The 21,723-nt window shown below is 40.0% G+C and overlaps 1 protein-coding gene across 15 annotated transcripts in view; it reads left to right on the top strand.

Annotated features, from left to right (window-relative positions):
• GTDC1 (glycosyltransferase like domain containing 1) overlaps nucleotides 1-21,723 on the top strand; it is a 264,103-nt gene that overhangs the window by 102,919 nt on the left and 139,461 nt on the right. For 7 of the 15 annotated variants that reach the window (XM_008172326.4, XM_042860887.2, XM_008172325.4 and 4 more), the window contains one exon: nucleotides 17,968-18,087. The exons of the other annotated variants lie outside the window; for them this stretch is intronic. In XM_008172326.4, the coding sequence (XP_008170548.1) occupies nucleotides 17,968-18,087 (120 nt within the window). The remainder of the gene's footprint in view (nucleotides 1-17,967; nucleotides 18,088-21,723) is intronic. 15 annotated transcript variants of the gene reach the window in all.

The following is a 21,723-nucleotide window of genomic DNA, read 5'->3' as shown; positions in this document are numbered from 1 at the left end:
CTTGTAGCTATTGACAAACTGAAATGTACACTTTAGACCAGTTCTCCTTCGATTACGCCCCTTGCATCTTGACTCCCATTGGCTGGAGTTGATATGGGGAAGTTAATAGATGGACCAAGAATGAGGTGAATATCTTCAGAGAACTGAGGCCTGGTCTACACTGGGGGAGGGGGCGGGGGTAATCGATCTAAGTGAATAATGTAGCTGAAGTCTACGTACTTAGACCTACTCACCACAGTGTCTTCACTGCGATGAGTCGACTGCTACCGCTGCCGCTCCCCCGCCTCTCACGGCGGTGGAGTACAGGAGTCAATGGAAGAGTGCTCGGGGGTCAATTTATCGCATCTAGATTAGACGCGACAAATCGACCCCTGCTGGATCAATCGCTGCCCGCCAGTCCGGTGGGTAGGGTAGACATACCCTGATTTACATGAACATTCCTTCTCACAAACATCTCTCCAATTCCTTGTTACAGTGTTTGAAGGGTATATTGATTGGCCTGTTAATGAAGACGTTTCAGAATTGATTTCTTCTGAATCCAGCCCTAAAATTATTTTTCTAACATAGACTCAATTAGCACTGGAATCAGTCCTGATCTCTTAAATATTGCACCAGTTATAGCCATATGTAAGAACTGCTATACTAGGTCAGACCATGGTCCATCTTGCCCAATATCCTGTCTCTGACAGCTTCACTGGGAGTGTACTGAACAGGGCAATTATGGAGCGATCCACCATCCACTGTCTTCCATTCCCAGCTTCTGGTAGTCAGAGCCCCAAACATGGGGTTGTGTCCCTGATCATGTAAGCTAAAAGCCATTGATGGACTTATCCTCCATGAACGTATCCAGTTCTTTTTAGAACCCAGTTATATTATTGGTCATCACAACATCCCATGGCAATGAGTTCCACAGGCATGTTGTGTGCAAAAAGTACTTCCTCTTGTTTCTATTAAACCTGCTGCCTTTTAATTTCATCAGGTGACCCCTAGTTTTTGTATTGTGTGAAAAAGTAAATAACACTTCTTTATTATTTTTTTCCACACCATTAATTATTGTATAGACTTCTATCATATCCCCCCTTAGTCCTCTATTTTCTAAGCTGAACAGCCTGAATCTTTTGAGTCTCTCCTCATATGAAAGCCGTTCCGTACTCTTGGCCAACTTGGTTGCCCTTCTCTGAAGCTTTTCCAGTTCCTCTCTATTCTTTTTGTGAGGGGGCCACCAGAATTGGACACAGTATTGAAGTTGTAGGCACCATGGATTTATATAGTGGCATTATGGTATTTTCTGTCTTACCTTCTTTCCCTTTCCTAATAGTTCCTAACATAGTGTTAGCCTTTTTTACTGCTGCTGCACATTGATCTGAAGTTTTCAGAGAACTATCCATGGTGATTTTAAGACCTTTCTTGGGTGGTAAGAACTAATTTAGAACCCATTATTGTATATGTTGCATACGTATAGTTGTTGCTGGTAAATCAAGTGCCAAGGCTGTAGGTGTTAGCTAAGAATTGACAAACTCATAACTGGAAACCAAGCCAGCTCACCTATGTGTTAGCTTTGTTCAGAACAGGTATTAATTTTACAAGAATGTATTTAGTGTTTAGACTCTAATCAAATGCTTGTAATTTGCTGCATGTATTAATTTCACTTCTAATGTCTGTATTCCATTGCATCGGTCTTCATGGTTGAGGATGTGAGGGAGATTCCCAAACCTGAGCCATTCTTTTTAGGTGACAAAAGTGAGGAACTGTCCCAGATTGTGGTGTCATTAGAGGAGATTTTGAACAAATTGATAAACTAAACAATAATAAGTCACCAGGACCAGATGGTATTCACCCAAGAATTCTGAAGGAACTCAAATGTGAAATTGCAGGACTACTAACTGTAAACAGTAACATATCATTTAAATCAGCTTCTGTACCAAATGACTGGAGGATAGCTAATGTGACACCAATTTTTAAAAAGGGCTCCAGAGGGGAACCCTGGCATCTCCAGGAAAATATGGATGTATGTTAACCCTACCTAAAGTTCTTTTTTAAAAAGATGGGCCTGAACTAGAAATGAGCTCTGTTTCACATGTGTGGGTCTCCGCCACTCCCTGGGGGTGTACTAGGGTGACCAGATGTCCCGATTTTATAGGGACAGTCTCAATTTTTGAGTCTTTTTCTTATATAGGCTCCTATTACCCCCCCACCCCCTGTCCCGATTTTTCACACTTGCTGTCTGGCCACCCTAGGGTGTGCACATGTGTGGGTCCCAGCTGCTCTCTGGCCCCCTCATTGAAGCAGGTGTGCAGGGTTACTGCCCTGGGAACTGCAGGGCACCAGTGGACATGGAGCTGGCTACAGACAGGGGTGTGGGGCAGGGCTGGCTGGAGGCAGGGGGTGTGACACGGGCTGGCTGCGGGCAGGGGCTGGCTGTGGGCAGGGGGGTGCAGCAGTGGCTGGCTGCAGGCAGGGGCTGGCTGTGGGCAGGGGGTGCAGCAGGGGCTGGCTGTGGGCAGCGTGGTGGCTGTGGGCAGGGGGTGCACAGGGGCTGGCTGTGGGCAGCAGCTGGCTGTGGGCAGCGTGGTGGCTGTCGGTAGGGGGTGCAGCAGGGGCTGGCTGTGGGCAGCGTGGTGGCTGTGGGCAGGGGGTGCACAGGGGCTGGCTGTGGGCAGCAGCTGGCTGTGGGTAGCGGGGGTGCACAGGGGCTGGCTGTGGGCAGCGTGGTGGCTGTGGGTAGCGGGGGTGCACAGGGGCTGGCTGTGGGCAGCGTGGTGGCTGTCGGTAGGGGGTGCAGCAGGGGCTGGCTGTGGGCAGCGTGGTGGCTGTGGGTAGCAGGGGTGCACAGGGGCTGGCTGTGGGCAGCGTGGTGGCTGTGGGTAGCGGGGGTGCACAGGGGCTGGCTGTGGGCAGCGTGGTGGCTGTGGGTAGCGGGGGTGCACAGGGGCTGGCTGTGGGCAGCGTGGTGGCTGTGGGTAGCGGGGGTGCACAGGGGGTGGCTGCGGGCAGGGGCTGGCTGTGGGCAGGGGGTGCAGCAGGGGCTGGCTGCGGGCAGGGGGTGCAGCAGGAGCTGGCTGTGGGCAGCGTGGTGGCTGTGGGCAGGGGGTGCACAGGGGCTGGCTGTGGGCAGCGTGGTGTGTACTCACACGGGGACAGCAGCTCAGAGCAGCAGGACACAGCTCAGGCCCAGCAGAGCAGCCAGGGACCCACCAGGCAGCAGCAGGAGCCCCAGGGCCAGAGGTCCGAGTAGCAGCAGCAGCAACAGAGCCAGGAGGCAGCCCACATGGCTCCCTCAGCGCAGCGTCCCCTCGGTGGCCGGGAGGAGGAATTACATGCTTCTCTGCCGGAGCCCGTCAAAGCTTCCCTCGCAGGGAAGCCAGTTAACAAGCGGTTCTAAAACCGCTTCAAAATTTAACAACCGGTTCGTGCGAACCGGCTTCAGCTCAGCACTGGCTAGATGGACCTTCGGTCTGACCCAGTATGGCCATTCTTATGTTTTTATGCTATAAGGAAATATGCAAGATTTTCTTTATAACTTTGAATATGTTTGCTCTGAATTTGTGAACCCAGGCACCGGAATTGTGCCCTGCAGCCATCCAGGAGGACTGTCAAAAATTAAGTAGGCCATTATAAGACAAAAGCTTTGTTAACTGCAACATCCACTCATGGAGAAGTACATGCAGAAGGCCTTGTCCCATCGACTTGAATGTTGGAAGACGGAAATAAAAATAAGAACAGGAGGACTTGTGGCACCTTAGAGACTAACAAATTTCAGAGTAGCAGCCGTGTTAGTCTGTATCCGCAAAAAGAAGAACAGGAGGACTTGTGGCACCTTAGAGACTAAACCTGTTCTTCTTTTTGCGGATACAGACTAACACGGCTGCTACTCTGGAAATAAAAATAGTTGACATGAAGATTTTTTATCTCTTTTGCTGTTTGAATTCTCACAGGGCCAGAGACATTAAACTGAAGCCAGAGATCCCCAGGGGTTGCCCCTGGGTCCTCTGTGGGAGATATTTTGAATAGACAGATCTCTACAACTCTATCAGTTTTAGGATTTAGATTGCAATTCCTTTGTGTGTATATGTTTGCTTGCTTTAACCTGTAAATAACTTTAGTTCTTTTTCCTTGTTAATAAGCCTTTAGATAATTTATTACAGGATTGGCTACAAGAGTTGTCTTTGGTCTGAGACAGGGATCGGCAACCTTTGGCACGCAGCCCGCCAGGGTAAGCCCCTGGCAGGCCAGGCCGGTTTGTTTACTTGCCATGTCCGCAGGTTCGGCTGATCGCGGCTCCTACTGGCTAATGGGGCTGCGGGAAGCGGCAGCCAGCACATCCCTCAGCCTGCACCGCTTCCCACAGCCCCCATTGGCCTGGGACGGCGAACCACAGCCAGTGGGAACCACGATCGGCCGAACCTGCGGACACGGCAACTGAACAAACCAGCCTGGCCCGCCAGGGCACTTACCCTGGCGGGCCACATGCCAAAGGTTGCTGATCTCTGGTGTAAGATCTCGGATACCAATTGATCTGGGGTAAGTGACTGGTCTCTTGGGACTGGAAGCAACCTGAATATTTTGTGATTTTTGGTGGTGCGTGGTGGCAAGATAGATTGGAAGGTCTAGGGGGACTGTCTGTGATTCCATGGTAAGACTGTTACAGTGATCCAGGAGTTCACATTTGTCACTGCCTTCAATGGTGAATTAGGCATCGGGCCCGGGTTCTGGGGCCCCCGCCAAATGGGTGGCTCCAGGCTGCCCCTGTCTCCGGCAGAAGCCGCAGGACAGGGGAAACTACCGCAGCATCCTCTACCCTGCCCTGTCCCCAGCACGTTTTTGCTATAGGGACCCACAACATTACATATATTTCCACCCCTACCATATCCAATTTCATAGGGTGATATAGGGCTAGCTGACATGGTTCTAGGAGAGTTTAAGGGAGTAAGGATTTTGAATTGGCCAAGACGGCTGTCTCTGTTTTATCTCAAGCATGCCTAATCTGTGGTCACCTCCTGGTGAATTTAGGTTATCTCAACATCTATCTTAAGAATTAGTCATTTACATGATAAATAATACAAATCATTATTATTAATTTGTATTATCATAGTGCCTGCCTCTCTAATTTATCAGCACTCTTTCAAATTAGGGTTCCCCTTCTAGGATTTAAAGGCTTGTGTAAACTATGGTTATTGCATAATACCCTAGTGTTTCTTGAGAAGGATTGATGGGATTTGATTAATTCAGGAAGCAGAGGGAGCCACTGGTTTGCCCAGTCCACGCTTTAAGGAACTAACTGGCTGCAAAGTTTTGGAGAAGAGAACCTTGGTTGATTCCCAGCGATGGTCAATTTCATTTTTCTTTGGCTACCTCTAGATCAATTTGGAATCCATTCCAGATTACTTAATCTCAGTTGCACAGGTACCTCTTACTTTAGCATGTTCTGGAGTTTTGATTTCAGAAGCCCTTCCATCCTGGGCATTGAAAGTTTGGATTTGCAGCCGGAGCATTATACAGCTTGACCTGGGAGGTGAATTCTCAATGTTGTTGCAAAAAGGAGGTCTTTGAATTTACTAGCAGATAGATATTTTTTGCATGAGGAGAATATTCAGGCTTTTTTCACTGATATTGGGTGCATTTATCCAAATTAGATCTGAACATCTTGAATCTTGATATTCTAATGTAAAACTTTTGATATTTTTTCTGCTCTGTAAAGGAAGGGTGAATGCAGTAAAGCCATGGGCTGGTTCTTCCTATATTAAATAGTCCATTGCTAATGTGGGAGGAATATTAATAGGAGGAAGAAGAATCTACATGCCTTCCTAGCTGTGCATGCTATTGGGAGGATCTTTAACATTCACAAAGTAAGGTTTGAACATCTATGTAGATGAGATACGTATTCCGTTTCATGATGGATTCGATCTACCCTGAGAACAGTATCTTGTGTGACAAATGCACCCAGGACAGGTCTGAGACGGAATCCTGGAAAATAGTTGTAGGAAATATGGTAAAGCCTCTATCTAAATAGATCTTATTAGTGATGAATGAGCTTTTTGGATATGCAGTAGGTTTTAGTTCAGTTGGGCAAGGGCTATCTGTGTCTACTGTTGGTATTTTTTCTTGTTTAAAGTTGTGGTATTTTCCTCCCCTTCTCTCAAATATCATGTCTGTCTCACGGTGTGACAGTAATACTGTTGTGGCTTTAAATTTCAAACTAAGTTGCCAATATTTGAATAATATAGCTAGGGAAGTTACTCGGGGGAAAGTTGCCTTTGGAGAGAAGAACAGAGACTGGTGGGAAGACACTGTGTTAACCCAGCAAATTAATGGTCAGATATAACAGGGCTTTTCTTCAAGGAAGTCTGAATCACCATTACAGATAAAATGTGTGTTGTTTTTTTTTGGTTATTTTTTTTTTAGTGAGAAGATAGCTAATTGGATTGTCTCCCCCTTCCCCCCCCCCCCCCCAATGTTGGTGACATTTAAAATGGAAACCAAGATTTTTTGGGGGTGGTTGTAAAAGCTTGTTGAAATCTTCTGTATATGCCAAAATATGTTTTTTTTTAATTTAAGCTAGCCAGAGAATACTTGTGCCTTATAAAAGTACGGTATTTGTCATTTAAAAAAAACAACAACTTCTGAGCTGTGAAATTAAATGCAAGGCAAAATAAAAGATGCTGAGAGTTTAGCTGGTATTTTATTAAAAATCCCGTCAAAGGGTACAATAATGCAGAAATATTTATAACAACACAAATAGTAATGTTTGTGTTATTACTTGACTTTTTTTTTACTTTTGTAAGCTTTTTTAAGATCAGTGTTGATGTGTGATAGTATACAATCAAAGGTTTTGTTTTTTCTAATTTTGGTTAGTTAACTGTGGAAAAAAATTGTCATCTTTATTTTAACAACTTTTCATAGAAGGGTGTTATATTTTCCACTATAATAAAAGCCATTAAGATACTTTCATTATGAACGTAATTGAATTCAAAATTTTTACTCTCATGACATATGACAGTATTTGTGTGGTAGTGGCACTTGTCCATTTTGGATTATTTTCTGGCTATAAATATTATACGATTTCTAGTTAGTGAATTACAGTATGATGTATGGCATACTTGAAATGGTATATAAACAATATATAGTTGGAAAATAGCAATTTTTTTTGTTTTACATCTCAAACTTGCATACCTTTTGGGGAGTGGGGGAAGTAGTGTAACAGGCAACTCAAAAAAAAGCATAAGGGTAACCTTGAAAAATTACAGGGAAATTTCCACAACAGATACACTAGTAATGCTGGTTTAATAATGATTTCCTGTCATGAACTATTTTTATCATATGCCTGCTCTCTGACGTGGCATTCTATTTAACGTTTTTGAGAGCCATGTTTTAATCAGATTAAGCTCAAGGAAACCGATAGGTATCTGTTTGGCTCATGGCTTCTGCTTCTGTTTCTTATTTAGTCATAAGACTATTGTTGCTGGAATCTTTTTTAAACACATTTTGCTTGAATTGCAGCAGGAGTGCAGCTTATACTGTGTAAGTCTTAAGGCTGTGTGTCAGTGGTTTTCATGATATATGCACAACGTGCATTACAGAATTATTTTGTAAATTTAAGAAGACTAATACAAAATGTGTTCCTTTCCTCTAGGTGATTAAGTAGCTAAAAATAAACATCTATTTTTAGTTTCAAACATAGTGATGTTTCTTAGGAACAAACTAGCCAAAAACAATGTTAGGAAGGACTGATACTGAATAATACTGCATCTAATCTCCTTATGTAAAACAAAAATCCTTAATAACACAGCAGATATTCTGAAGTCATTTTATCTGGTATGCAACATGAATAATCTGTTTCATACATTAGATGTCATGACTATAAAATGTTACTCTTAATAAAACTTATTTTAACATCAATATTTTTATGTAGTCATTTTATTAAGTTAGATCCAACAAAAAGTTTATAAGCAAGATTATTAGTTATGTTGCCCAGTCCTTTGTGTGCATTGGACATTGAGGAACTGATCCAACAAGGTGCTGAGTGTCTCCTATGAGCTGTTGACTACTCTTGACTCCTAGTAAACTTAGTGCCTCATAGAATGTTGTTGGCACCATGCAGGATCAGGGTCGTGGGATTGGATTTTAAAAAGCACTGTATGTATTTGTGCTCATAATTTTAAGTGCACAAATTGAGTAAATACATGGTTAATGACCCATTAGGCATGTGCAAATACAGATTTTTGCTCTCACAAAAAATAAAGGCTGTGTTGAGGCCTTTTTTAAAAGCTTTGTTTATACTCTATATACCTCCATTGAAGCATTTATTTGACTGATATTCTGGAAATCCAGCAATCAACGAGTTAAACATGTAATTTGTTTCTTTCCATACTAAGATTAGTTGTCCTTTAAAAATGGGCATTAACTCATTATACAAGGAAATTCTAAGGGAGAAAATAAAAATATATTTTTTAACATAGTAATAATTTCTCTTTCTAAATTTTGAAAGTACATATAGGATCAAATTCTTTTCTTGAATGTCTCCCCTCAGATCACACCGGTATAAATGGGGTTTGTACATATGTATCCAAGGGCATATTTTAATCTTTAGTAATTTATGCCAGTCCTATTGCTTGTTTTTTAAAATAATATAGACAAATTAAAACACAGCTTTTTAAAATAAGTTTCAGGTGAAAACAATAGCTATGGTAGATTTAAACATAATAATATACTAATTTCAGTGCCTTAACAGAATGTATTTTAGACTGCGATAGGGCATATGTGATGGTTACTGATTTGCTGGTAGGATGCAGTCAATTGAACTAGCACAGTACCATATATTAGTCTAAATAGTGATTGACTATGTTGACCATTATGGAGAGAGGTGTGCTATATAATATGATATTACATATAGGAAGGCTAGAGAAAGCACCCACAATTTTTATTTGGGTACTTGGGGCACTGACATAAATTTTTTGAAGCAGTTACTAAAACAAACATTCTCAAATCTTGTTCCTCTGGTTTTATTGTACCTTTGCCTGAAAGCATTTCAGGCAAAATGATCTTTGGAAAATGGCTTATGTAGTGATGATATTTTAGGGATGTATTGTAATTTTGCTATACTTGTCAAAAATTAACATTGGTGAAATATTTCATACATATGCTGTAGGTTGCATTTCAGGTGAACTTAAATAGTTAGGAGCACAATAAGCAAATGTGTACTTTTTGAAATTTTGACTGAATCTTACAACATTTGTTGAAATCTTTACAAGATATTCATCTATTTGTAGCATCATATAGGTCTGTCTCCCCATCTGTCTCTGTTTTTCATGTAGACTAGGTTCTGATACTTTTTTTTTCACTTTAGTACTTATTCATTGAGCCTGCTATAATGCCATTTCTATAACAGTTCTTTGTCTTCCAGCTTTTATTGATCATTTATGATTAAAATACAAGATTTTTTTCTGAGGGAAAAACTTAACAAGCAATCAATATGTTTAGTTTAATTTAGACTTAATTTAACTATGTATGGTAGGAAAAGTAATTTAACTGAACCCAGGTATGTCCTATGAAATAATTCTAGTAATAACACAGTGTGAAGCCAAAATCTGAGGAACAGGAAGAAGAATATGGAATATTTTAGTTCAGTGCATTATTTTCTGACATGTAACCTTTCTGCTGGGCCAGATTTATTAAGGAATTTATATGACTTTTATCTTTTATATGTAACTACTCATCTCAGGTTCAGAGTCCCTACCAATAAATCCTTATTTAACAGGATATCCCTGAGACTCTTTTAGTCCAAAAAAAAAAAAAAAAGTGTCATCTGGTTTAACTAAAATCTTTGCATTACTTGGCGGTGGTTTCTTTTGTATGTGGTGCTTAGAGCTCATTGAAGCTCAAACGCTACAGGAAATGCAAATCATGCAAATCATCCTCACACTGACGATGTACAGTGGCGTGATTGAATGGCAGTACGTATGGCTCGTGGGCTGACCACATGAAAGGAGTCATTTAAAGACCAGATGAGCTAAAGCTGGGTTAAGTTAGAATATGTGTGAGCTTCAAAGCTTATAGAATAGCATCCTTTTTAAAAATAAAATTTATTTTATTAATAACACCTGTAGCAAGTTTTAAATAGTGAGGAAATAGATGGTTGCACATTACATTAAATATATGCCATACTTAACTCAGAAGGGGCAACATTTTTTTTAAATCTCAGGTATGCCAAAATGTATGTATTATGTTTTCTTTCATTTTTCCACGTAGTGTATAAGCGTAGATTTATTGTACTTGTTTACTGTATACATTTCCAGCACTGACTGTGCTCTCCTTTACCAGGTAAAGCTCCCAATAAAGATAAAAGGGAGTTTTGTGGGAGTAAGGAAGACAAGATTATTGGGCCCTCCATATACGGGTGTGTGTGTGGGGGGGAAGTTTGCTTAAAGCATTTTCTGTTTTTTCTTTAGCATTTATAACAGTTTTAATTTGATTATATTTTGTAAAAAAATATTGTATCATAGTTTTTCCAATGCTTTTGAGGAGGTCTTTATTAAAAGAATACTGTACTGAGAGTTTATATATTTAATTCAATAGTTGCACATTTATTGGATTCAGTATATGCAGTGGCAGCTAAGACAGAAGTTATGTTGGTTTAAGTTTTCTTTTTTGTTTTTTAACTTGATTTGATTATTGTTTGTGAAACAGGGTTGAATTCAATATGCAGAAAATGTATGAGAACAATTAGAGAAAGGAAAGACATTGAGATTGTTAGTAGCATAATAATATAACTTATTTTCTTACATTAGAATCAAAATCAATAAAGAGTGAACGATTAAAATAAATTAAAAACAGACATTTCCACTGCTGCTTGTCACCATTTGTGTTGGCACAGGTGACTGTGGTTAGAGTGGCAGTCTTAAGAGGGAGTCTAGAAATATGATTTCCTTTTTAAATGTTAACTGTTTTTTTTTAAAATCCTATTCAGAGTTAGATGTAACACACACAACTGAAGGTTGAGAAAAGTCTGTCTAGGACCTGATCCTGTAAACCTTATTGTGAGTAGTCATTACTCACACAATTTGCCCCACTGAGTAAGGACATCTATCATGAGTAAGGTTTGCAGGGTCATGAACTATAATACACATATCCTATTGGATGTTCTTTCTGATTAATCTTTCTTCAAATCCTGCCCAACTCATCTTTGAACAGATGTTTGTTACTTTTTTTCCTATTGATACCTTTGGCAGTTTACTTCATGATTTTAAACACGTGTGTAATTCTGTGAAATTCTGTTTTCATGTCTTGAGACTAGTTTGTGCCTTTCCTTTAAACTCAGTCCATGGTCTCTTGTTTAGAATAAGATTTATTTTCAAACAGTTTGTTAAAGTAAGTTCATTCCTTTCCTATATTGTATTGTATACCTCAGGTCAGCGCCTGGATTATGGTAATCTGGGGCTTTAGGCAACTCCCCACGCAGTGACTGTGCCATAACATTCCACCCCTCCTCCCCGTTCCATCACACATACCATGAACCTGTCCTTTCTTAGCGTAGTAGGGGGCTGCCTATGCAAGAACCTTTGGTGGGGGATCCACCACCACTCCTCTTTGGACAGGTCATCGCCCCCCCTCCCCCCACACACACACAGTCCCCTTCTGTGATGTTGTTTTGTAGGGTTACCATACGTCCGGATTTTCCCGGACATGTCCGGCTTTTGGGGGCTCAAATCCCCGTCCGGGGGGAAATCCCCAAAAGCCGGGCATGTCCGGGAAAATCGGGAGGTCAGCCGGGCCGGCGGGGAGCCGGGGGAGCCGGGCCGGCGGGGAGCCGGGCCGGCGGGGAGCCGGGCCGGCCGGGCCCGCGGGGAGCCGGGGGGTGCGCCGGGCCGCCGGGGGCCGGCAGTGCTGGGCGGGCCGGGGGTGGTCGGCGGGGGCCGGCACCCCAGGGCCCAAGCTGACCCAGGCTGGAAACGCCGGGGGGCCAGCCTGGGCCGCGCCTCCTCCCCCCACACCCCCCTTACCTGCTTCAGGCTTCCCGCGAATCAAATATTCGCGGGAAGCAGGGGAGGGGGCGGAGACTTTGGGGAGGGGGTGGGGTTGGGCGGGGCTGGGGGCGGGGCTGGGGGCGGGGCCGGGGGCCGTGGAGTGTCCTCCATTTGGAGGCACAAAATATGGTAACCCTATTGTTTTGGGCCTCCCAAAAAACAGATTAACAACCTGTAAAAGGAACTGGGCAGTTTATACCTCTCAGAGCTGTGGTTTCAGTGTACCTGCAGATGCAGAGAGTCTTCTCAGCACTGGGTATACTTGGATCACGTTAACAAGGTTTTCTTCACTAAATAGGGCTAGATGCACAGTTTTAAAAAAATGAAAGCGAGATCCTGAACTCATTACAGGATTTCAGTTATAGGGTCCTTTCTCAACCCTGCTTCATGTGTTTCCTCATCTCAGGTGTTTGACAAACATAATCGTATATCTTGAGTATGATGCTGTGTATAGATTTTTAGAGATATGTGGTGAATAGCACCATGTCTCTTAGATTAGAATTTGTCCTCCAATCTTCTTCTGAACTAGAAACACAAATTTGTTTTAAACCTTAATTTTTTTACCTCTACCAAATCCCATTTCCTCTCTCAATTAAGGGTCTGATCCAAAAGCCACTGAAGTGAATGTAAGTCTTTTAACTGACTTCGGTGGGCCTTGGATCAGGCTCTAAATTAAAAAAAAAAAAAAAAACTATTTAAAGTTGAAGCTGTCACATGGCCTTCAAGTCACTCTGCTGGCCTCCAGGTGTTGCAGAGGCCTCAAACTAGTAAGGTCGCATACAATATCAGACATACTGCAATATCAGGGTACAATATAGATTATGTTTTTGTAAAATGAGATTAAAATAGCAACTGATCCTTTTTAATCATAGCAATGTCAGCAAGTAGTACGGCTGTGCAGCCCAAATTCCTCTTTCTCAATCCCCACTTTTCTTCTTATCAAGTTTTCTTGATGATACTCAAATGACCCTAAAATATGTGTTCCCCATTTCTAATTCTTTGTAGTCCCCATGGCCTTGTCTTAAGGTAGTTTTGTTTCTTGGGCCAGTGACTCATGGACATGGGAAATATTATTTTCCTGAACCTTCTCCATTATTTTCCTCCTACACTGATTGCATTGTAAGGTAGCAATGTCCTTCAAATTCATAACTCCTGCACGGTAGCCTATTGTTGGCCTGCTGAGCACACATTTATACTTCTAACACACACAACTAATTTAAAGTGATATTAAGAATATGAGAAGCAAGGCAAGACCCAGATATTGCAAAACATATCCCCAAATGCTGTGATAGCCAGATACAACAGATTACAGAAAAAGCAGAAAGGAACTGTCACCTTTTTCATTTATAATAATTTAATGTAGCTTGTTAATTGTTTTTATATTTAAGAGTGAGGAAATAAAGTAGAGATCCTGTAAATATCTGTCCCTTAGAGCTCAAGATTTTATAAAGGTCTTGAATTTTACAGTAAATTTCTTTCCTTTCTTCCAGAAAATATACTAAAGATGTAGAGAGAAAATTAATTCCATACGATCTTAGAGTTACTGATTGTCCAGAGCTTTTAAAAAAAGGATCATCATACTTTCCAAAGATTATCTCCAGTCACCTTGATGAACAGCTTGACAAAAATTTCCTTTTCAAGACACCTTAAAATGATACTGTATGCATTCCCAAGGCATTGTTGGAAAAACTGTTTTTTGGACAATGTGATAAAAAATATCTCATTAACACTATTCAGTTTTTAGTAGAAGTTGGAAACTAAAGAGTTCCACCAGCTTCCTGTGATCTTTTTCAAAATGGAAAAAGATTCATTCATTCTTTTGATACCACAAATTAGGTATCTTCAACAGTTGTCATGGCCATAGTTTCAAATGGTTCAAGTTAGGATATTACTATTTCATAGATGTATATTGGAGTCAAGTAGAACAAAAGCAAAAAATATAAAAAATCTGAAGACATGAGATATTGAGTTGCTGTGGTCTTAAGATACAGACTGAATGTCCTTTTTATCAGACCTGAAGAAGAGCTCTGTGTAGTTTGAAAGCTTGACTCTTCGACCAACAGAAGTTGGTCCACTAAAAGATATTAACTTACCCACAATGTCTGATTCAAGAAAGCATTCAGATGCTATGATGATTAGGGACATATAACTACATGGATGAATATTTAGATCGTTCTAAATTTACAGATGAATTGAACAGTGGTTATTAAAAAGACATAGGCACGGTATTGTGGTTTGAGCACTGGGTTGGAATACAGGAACTTCTGAGTTCTAATCAGAGTACTGATTCCGTCTGTGGCTATAAAGTAGCCACTTAATACCTGAGCCTCAGGTTGTGTATATGTGAAATGAGGATAATAATGCTGACAGTGAGCACACTTTAAATGTGTCCTTTTACTGTTAAGTAAGGCATTAACAATATGAGTACATATTCCCTTATATGTGAAATAATTCTTTTAATGCCTTATTTAATGATAAATTAAAAGGGAAGAGTTTAAGGACATCCACTGAACTGTATCTACCTCTCAGGGATGTTGGAATAAATAGTTGTTTGTAAAACACATGGAACTTTAACAACATTATACAAGTACTAATTATTATTTACAGAATGGGCAAATCTCAAAATGTTCCAAAGCTGAGCTTTAGTTTGCTTGCTCAGCAAATTGGGTTGAAAATGTAATAGGAACAAAATTCAAAGTACTACCATTTTCCAATCTGTGCCAGAAGTGCTGTGAGACCAACCTTTCTTGTGATATTTTGGCACGTCTCATTTCTTTTTTGTCCAAATGGAAGAATTGCAAGGGAATGCGCACACGCGCGCGCACACACAGAGATTCTGTATATTTTAGAACCTATGAAAGGTTTGTCTTGAATCAGGTTCCAGAAGTGGGTGAAAGATTTGGGGGATTATCTTTTTTTAAACTAGCTCATCCATCCATATGGCAAATGTGTATTGTATACTAATGTAGATGAAGTAGTCTATCAATCTTGTTGGATTTTTAACCATGAATTAGGGAAAAAATTAATAGGTTAATATTTAAAAAAAAACTTTTTGAAAGGATTCAATGTTGTTTTCATACATTTTCAGTTAGCAGTCTTTCTTTTGAGACTAACACTTGCTGTACAGGCAGTCCTCAACTTTACAACATTAGACTTACAATGAACAGCACTTATGTTTCTGAATTGACCCCCTGATTCGACTTACGACAATTGGTTTCACCTTTACGATGCTCAGTCCCGCAATGCACTGTATTGCAGTTCCGAGTTACAATGTTTCGACTTACAACACAATTTTCAGGAACCAATTGTGTCGTAAGTGCCTGTATTCTTCTTTGAGCAATCTTTTGTCATTTGGTTTCCGAATTAAAGTTCTTACCTTTCAGATTTATGTATTTAACACCTCTCTTCTTCCTCCATATTCTCTTCTGTATTTCTCGGATACTCTCTGTCCTTCTGGTTGGTCCCCTATCCCCAGTGTCAGCAGCACCAGATGTAGCAGTTGTAGCAAAGCAAGCTGCCTTTCTTTTCACACTCACTCTCTTGTTCTATCTTAGTAGGGTTGCTGTAGCTAGAGACTTATGTTACCAAAGCACATGAGATAAAATGATCAGTCACTATAGATTACACTAAAAATTGTGTTGCATATATAGATCCAAATCAATGCAAAATGTATTTAATGTAGCTGAGGAGTAACTTTTATTATGTGATCCCATTTCCAGACACTTAATTCTGGACAAATGTTCCTTCAGGATGAAATTAAATATTTTTGGAAAGTTTGCTTAAATTCTGTTTGGCCATTTTTGAATTATCCAAGTGCTGAAAAAGTATTTATCTTACTTTCTGAGATCTCAGATAACTTAACCATATTTATTTTTTAGTTCAATTCTGGCATGGATGTAGTCATTAATGAATGTGCACTTTGCTAAGTTTGAAAATTTTTGATTGCGAACAATCAGTGATTGATAATAATGTACAGTTTATATAGAATATAACATTCCTTATTGATTTACTTTTGATCTGGGCCAAGTTCTATCCTCAGATCCCAACCTGTATTATTTTTAATGTTTGATTATTGTTTAAAAAGTGATGAAAAGGGGTATAAATGTAAAATATTATATATAACTTTATGGTTGAGAATTTGCATTGACAAAAATCAGGGCATTTAAAGTTATGATTCCCACTGCCACTTCAAGTGTCTGTATTGCATATACTGTACAGTATGTATTAAGATAGAATAGTTATCACTCTATGAAGTAATAACAAATATTACATATGCATGAAGGGGCTGCATTACATTTGAGGGGGAACCATACTTTGAATTTCCTGGTATTTTCATGGGTAAAATCTCACCATAATGTGTAACATAGATTTTCAGTTATTACATCTATATTTTGTGTGCATATATATTAAAAGAATTTTCATGAATATCTGATTTTTTTCTATACATTTCCTAATGCACTGCAATGTTGCCTGTTACTGACAAACTTCTGATAGCGATCATATGCCTCTAAAAAGAGAACTTCCTCAAGCAATATATCCACATGAAAACAGTTTGGAGATGCTCACATTCTCTCTCTCTCTCTCTCTCACATGTTACATTTTGGCACATCATAGAAGCAGGTAGCATATCTACTACCTGCTGTTGAAAGTGTTGAAGATACTGAATTATTTATTCTATCTTCTACACTATCCAAAATCGTTTTGGGTAGTTTGACACATCACGGTCTTCCATATGGATACTTCATGGTGACAGAGTTGCCAGCTGCTCAGGTTTTGTGACAGTCTCAGTTTTTCAAGGACTGAGTTAGTTTTCTTTGGAGAATCCTGCTTTTCCTAAGACCCCCATTCTTGTGCAGGGGTAACAACCTTTAGGGTAAACACATAGGGGTGCCGATATTTGTGAAAATTAGCTACAAAAGAGTTAGCTGCCACAAAAAGTTTTTAAAAGGCATTGGAGTTATCTTTAGGGTTTTGGATGCTCAGATTTAATTTCAGAGTAACATAATATTAGAAAAACTTGAAATACATTTTTCACAAAATAATGTGCTCCTATCAGCAACAGCCCTCAAACGTGTACATAGTGTTTGGAGATCAAATTGCAGAATTGACATAAGAAACAATCACTCACCTGATACGTCTGAGTGACACCAGAATTGTAAAACTGCTTAACAAGGTGCTTGAGGCTCTGATCCTTTTCTGTTCTTAGAATATTCAAGATGTGACAGGAGATTCTTAAGAAGGACTTCTCCAAAATCAGAAAATGTATTAGTCCTTTAAATGGAGTAATGACTTTAATTGTGCAAAACTGCAAAAACATTGAGAATCAGCCTTGGTCTGAATTTGCCCTATGTTTATGAACTCATGGCTTGTTAGAACTTTATCATGTTTACGTACTGTCCATATAAAACTTGCACAATTCTTTTGCTGCTCTTTGCTGCATTTTGAGTGTAACCTATTTCATTGGGATAGCTCTTTGGGGAAGTCACATGCTGTGGTCTAGAAAGGCCATTAATACCACTTCTGGTTCTAGGGAACGCTATGTAAACACAAACCAGAACCATGTAATTGGTTCACTGTGAGATTTAACCATGAAAAAAATAGGGAACTATATGAAATTTAGAGCCTAGAAATTATAGAGGTACTATTCAGCACTCCATGTCTGCCCTTTGCAGACTCTCTCAATGAATTTGTGGATTTTTAAAAGCATGCACCCAGTGGTCTCTTCCTTGGCCTGTCTCAATGCACCCATCTATTCTAGAATAGATAGAACTAGCTTCCCATCCTCCACTCCTCTGGGACAATGCTCCTCTTACGCCTCATTGATGTTGCAGAGGGCCTTGTACAAGCCCTCTGCCAATGGTTAAATTTCACCTACTGGGAGTCCTCACCTCTTGATGTTGCACTGTATTTTGTGAACATTTTTTTTAATTATTATTTATTCTTTAAGGTATCTGAAAGGGATGAAGAAGCTGTGCAACTATGGCTTTTCCCTTCCATCATCCCAGCTATATCTGTTTGGTCTTGACCCTTTCTGTTTATTGAAGCAGAGGAGATTATGTATTTCATGGTGAGCAATCTGCCCTTAAAGTGAAAATGTGTATCTGTCAGTAATTAATTGTAGTCAAATATAATTACAGATCAGGAAGAAAATTATTACCATACTCTTAGTAAAATTCAGGATGCTTCAGTGCAGTTACCTAAAACAGAGAAAGCATTCTTTAAAGAATCTTTAGTTAAATATAAAAGTCTTATCTCTAAAAGAATCTATTTCAAGCTTACTTCTTGATGTTATAGTTGAATAAAAAGTACGTATCTGGTTAGCTGTTGTTTGAAATCCTTTTTCAGTGTCTCTTGAATCAGAGGGCACATAAAAAAGTGTAATACAGATTTAGAGCTGTAGATTTTAGAGCTGATGTAAATCAGTGTAAGAAATCAGTAGATTTGTACCAGCTGAAGATCTGACCCTTAAAATTGGAATCTGAGCTAAACTGCAACTTGGCTTTATGTCTGATTGTATGAAAATATTATGGTGAGGTGCTGAAGTAACATTCAGTGAACCCGAATAGCTGGGAATAAAGACAAAATAGTAAGCACATTTATCAGTCCCCTTGAATTGTTAAAGGATGAGATTTTCCATAGTGTACACCATTAGGCTAATTTGTTTCCCATTGAAGTCAACAGTAGCCTTACCTTAAGGGCTTGTGTTCACCCACAGCACTACAATGGCACAGCTATACCACTGTAGAACTTTAGTGAAGATGCTACTACGCCACCGGCATAGTTAATGCATCTCCGATCAACATAACACTGTCTATGCCAGGGGTTAGGTCGGTATAATTATGTCGCTCAGGAGTGTGCATTTTTCAGATATAGGTCTGACTGTAGACCTGGCCTTAGTTCTAATAGGAGCAGTTAGGTCAACACTGAGTGCTTTTGAAAATCCCACCCACAGTGCATATCCTTAATATGTGTCTGAAGATGCATGACTATGGAGGAACAGAGTAGAGAACTGGGATATGTAACAGTGGTTCTGGAAAACCACCACCACCAAAACCAACAAAAATAGTCGGAAGGGGACTGACAGGATTTTGCTCAGATAGAGATGGGGTTGATGTACGGGAAATTTGGTTGGATGGAAGGGATGATATACAGGAAATCCTTCTGAGTTTGCCAGACAGGAAGTTCCATACTTTTGGAAACTATATCCAGAGTATTAATGGGATCAAGATTTCCCAATACACTGAGCAATGGGGCATAATACTAGAAAATATTCTTATAACAAATACATCAAAAAGGCATTGGGCATTTAAAATATTTTGCACATATAATGAAATGAGTACTTTGTACAGTCTTAAAGTAAAAACAAAAACAAAATAAACCCTTTAAAATAAATGAACAAATAGGAATCATGAATATTTACTGCTTATATTTTCCTATGAACATATAGTAATTACAAGAAGAAAATATTTTTCTTTATAATTAATATTTGTAAATATTTATGAAAGTACATAATACATAAATTATGACGAAAGGGATGACAACCTTGTGACTTGTTCTGAAAAATAAAGAACATTACAATAGTAAGACAATTATTTTTTGTAAACATTTCAAATTACTTTCTATATTTAAAAAAGTCTTTAATTTATAGAATATATTTTATAATATCTATAAGCCTCCTGGATAATAGTACATGCCACATGAAAAAGATATTAGTTAATTTATCATTTATTATATTGTATATTGAAATATATTATCATTGTTCAGAAATTCAAAGTCATGTTGTTTTAAGGAAAACAGAAAAGCTTTTTCATGTTTTATTGTAATTTATGCATTCTCAATATAAGCACATAAAAATATAACTTTTAGAAGAGATCACATCCAAATTATATGGTATTACACCAAAATACCTCATCTAGTATACATTTAATTAATAAGAATATTTGATGTACAATTAATGTTTAATTTTAAAAGATAACAAATCCAAATCCTCAGACCTGTGTGCACCTGAGTAGCTGGTCTGGTCTCATAGTAACTTTGAGAGACAGTGAAGCAGGGAGGGAGGCATGCTCCCTAACAGATATGAAGTCACTGCTACATCCCAGAGGCTAGTAGCCACTTTCATCCTGACACACTTGTGTACTACCACATTTTTCTGGCCCTTTCTCTGATCCCACATTTTGCATGCTGGTGTACAGGAGGTCACCATGGAGCTGAGCTCCATGATGTGTATTGCCCTATCCAAATCTTGCTCCTACTTTCCTGAAGGGCTGGTTCACACTGGTCTCAGTGCAAAATTTGTCTCTTTAAAATACTATTAACTACTCTAATATTTAGATGATATAGTTAATTGTGACAAAGTTCCTCCTCTATCTTGGTGGGTCCTGCGCTTATTGGCAGATTTTCTTGCCTCAGAGATTCACCATGTGGGTTGGGGAACAGCCCAGAGACCTTCCCCTCTGGAAGAACCCACAGTCCAGGTCAATTGGGAGGTTTGGGGGGAACCCTGGCCCGCCCTGTACTCTGGGTTTCAGCTCAGGGCCCTGTGGACTGCAGCTGTCTATAGTGTCTCCTGTAACAGCTGCATGACAGCTACAACTCCCTGGGCTACTTCCCCATGGCCTCCTCCAAACACCTTCCTCCTGGTGTCTGATAACGCTTGTGCTCCTCAGTCCTCCAGCAGCACACCCTCTCAGCTCCTCACACTCTCACCACAAACTGAAGTGAGCTTCTTTTAAAACCCAGGTGCCCTGATTAGCCTGTCTTAATTGATTCTAGCAGCTTCTTCTTAATTGGCTCCAGGTGTCCTAATTAGCCTGCCTGCCTTAACTGGTTCTAGCAGGTTCCTGATTACTCTAGTGCAGCCCCTGCTCTGGTCACTCAGGGAACAGAAAACTACTCATCCAGTGACCAGTATATTTGCCCTCTACCAGACTCCTGTACCCCACTAGTCTGGGTCTGTCACATAATGTAATTTCATAACAAAACTGTGACACTATGCCCCATATTCTTCATAGAGATATTATTATTATGTGATTATGGCATAACTATGATGTATTTTATGCAAGATAGATCATGTGAGATATCCTTGAAAAGGCTATGATTTACTGACTATGATTATCCTATTTATATGCTTGTATCATTTGGTATCTGAATATTGTCTGTACATCTATTACACTTGGGAAACACCCACTAGGCAGAATGCAATCAGTCTAGATGACTGGCTAGGAAGGGCCATTAGAGAAAACAATAGGCCTTAGAAGAAGTTCATCTCCCACCGGGAAGCCTTCCTGAGGATGCTACAAACAGCGTCTGAGTCATGGCTGCTGACCAGATCACTTGGTACTTGACTCCATCTTGGAATACCAGTGTTTTTCCACTGAAAGGCGTGGGAACCAAGCTTGGAGACAAAGGGTTCCTGTCATATACAAAAGTTATTTAAGGCAGGGGAGTTACATCATTGAGGCTCTTCGCTGACTCCCCACTCAAAGAAGACTCTTGAAAACACCTGAAGAACAAGGACTGAACTGGGGGGAAGGGCTGGACCCAGGCTAGAGGGATTTCTAGCCTGTGAAAGGAATACCTGGGGTTTTAAGCTGCAAGCAAATACAGCTTGCCCTTTAAGATCCTGCAGCCAGCTTAAATCATCATTTAGGGTGAGAATTTTCTACTCCTATCCAATCTCTGTAGTATATTAAGCTTAGAT

The sequence above is a fragment of the Chrysemys picta genome, chromosome 11 (assembly GCF_011386835.1).
Source record: "Chrysemys picta bellii isolate R12L10 chromosome 11, ASM1138683v2, whole genome shotgun sequence".
NCBI classification, from domain to species: Eukaryota; Metazoa; Chordata; order Testudines; family Emydidae; genus Chrysemys; species Chrysemys picta.
The sequence above is the reverse complement of the archived record's forward strand: the minus strand, read 5'-3'. Positions and strand labels throughout refer to the sequence as shown.